This window comes from Frankliniella occidentalis, unplaced genomic scaffold (genome assembly GCF_000697945.3).
Source record: "Frankliniella occidentalis isolate FOCC.00 unplaced genomic scaffold, Focc_3.1 Scaffold33, whole genome shotgun sequence".
NCBI classification, from domain to species: domain Eukaryota; kingdom Metazoa; phylum Arthropoda; class Insecta; order Thysanoptera; family Thripidae; genus Frankliniella; species Frankliniella occidentalis.
In genome coordinates, this window is record NW_026267163.1 from 75,015 (window position 1) to 76,826 (window position 1,812).

At 52.3% G+C, this 1,812-nt stretch overlaps 1 protein-coding gene across 1 annotated transcript in view; it reads left to right on the forward strand.

The window, feature by feature from the left end:
- Positions 1–1,812, forward strand: part of LOC127749126 (uncharacterized) — a 73,523-nt gene that overhangs the window by 63,468 nt on the left and 8,243 nt on the right. Inside the window, exon 3 of the mRNA XM_052265968.1 lies at positions 880–968. Coding sequence (XP_052121928.1) covers positions 880–968 — 89 coding nt within the window. The remainder of the gene's footprint in view (positions 1–879; positions 969–1,812) is intronic.

Below are 1,812 nucleotides of genomic sequence, written 5' to 3' on the forward strand. Positions count from 1 at the left end.
CTCATTTTCTCTCACTGCAATTTTTTGCTCTCCTTTTCACGCACTCGCTCGCTTGCTGGTGCGCCTTGTTTCTATGTTGTGGGGTTTTTTTTTGCGTGTGTGTGTGGATTTTTCTCTTGCCTGAATTATGAGAATCACTTTGGGTTAGGTCTGGTGGGCTGGCCGGGCCAGCTCCCCAAGGAGGGGGCAGCGCACACCATGTGTTTGCTTTCGAATGCAGAAAATGTCGTCGTTGGCGGAAGTCGCGGGTGCGTCTTATGAAGGAAAAGGTCGTGGGAAAGCACTTTGCTCTGAGAGGGAGTGAGAGAGAGTGGTGTGTGTGAGAGAGAGAGAGAGTGAGAGAGAGAGAGAGAGAGAGAGAGAGAGAGAGAGAGAGAGAGAGAAGTCTTTCGACAGCCTGCTCACGTGCCTGTTGGTGAATCTCGTTGGTCTCGCGCGCAGATGTACGTACTGTATACTGGCTCGTGGACCGAACACCGCCCGCCACTCACGTGACGTGCCGTTTGCTGCTCTGACTTCGGCCTACGTTCCACTCCTCTGCATGACGTCGCCCCGTGAGCGGCCTACCGGGTGATAGTGTGTAGGGGCCACGCATCCCTCGCCCGCGCCCCTTTCTACACTGTCAGAGGGAGCAAGTTGTGAGAGTTTGCGCTGGGGTTGTAGTGTGTTCAACAGCGCACGGGGAGAGCGCGTAGGAGGGAGAGGGCGTGATGACCGTCAGCGTTCCTAAATTTTTAAATTGAAATAAATTGCAAACGTACAAACCTATGTATCTTAAGATATTTTTCACAATGGTCGTGACAGCAGTGGCGGCAGCAGTGGCAGCAGGGTAACGGCCCGTCTTCAAAGTCTCATCAGTGTCTGTTGTTTGTGTTGCAGGACCGGGCCCGCGCGACCCCGGCCGGGACCACCCGCAGCACAGCACACCGCAGCGGACACCATCGCATCAGGTCGACGTCTGCGTACAGGTGAGCGTCCGGCAGGAAACTTTGAGGGAGTCTCCTCGAAAAGGAAGGAAAATTGCACCATTTTTTGAGGAGACTTTCTCGAAATCAGAACAGTTTTTCTCGAAATTTGAAGAGTTAGATAGTCGACATAGGTCGCCTAGTTTTGCGGGTCAGGCGACTGTCGCCTACCTGCTAGACACCCCGGATTTACAGGGGTGGAGGGATCGAGAGACTCGAAAGACTCGTTACGCACGTCCCAAGACAGAAAGGCAGAGGGTTCATTCGGTAGGTTGTGCATTACTGGTAATTGCGCGGGCGAGGAATTTCCACTCCTCCCATCGATTACGTCCGTGCTGGAATGCAGGGAAAAACGAACAAAATGGCACTGAAACAAGGAGGAAAATGAGAGAGAGAAATATATTCTGTCTTTCTTGCAGTGTGATGTGATGAAACGAAAACGTTATTCGGCCACATCAGAAAACGCGTCCCTCCAGATTCCATACAAATTTTAAAAATAGACAGAAAAAAAATAACACTGCAATAATACACGCGGTCATAATAATAAATAATATATATATACTCGGCAGCTCCAGGGGGACCCCGATCGGTGGAGAGTCCCCCGAGGCTGTAAAGTATCAGCAACCAACACCGTAATCCCCACCCCCTAACCACGACCACCACCCCCTTCTTATTTCTTCCGGCCCAACGGCGTAGTATATACAGCGAGCAATACCCGAACTCGCCCGCGGGCACGCGGGGTGCGTTTTAAAAGTTTCAAAACAGTCGTCAAGTTCGCTGCAGTAACTTGGTCGCTGCCACCGTCGTCGCCCTCACAGAGGCACTGCAGCAGCAGCTGCAGTCGGGG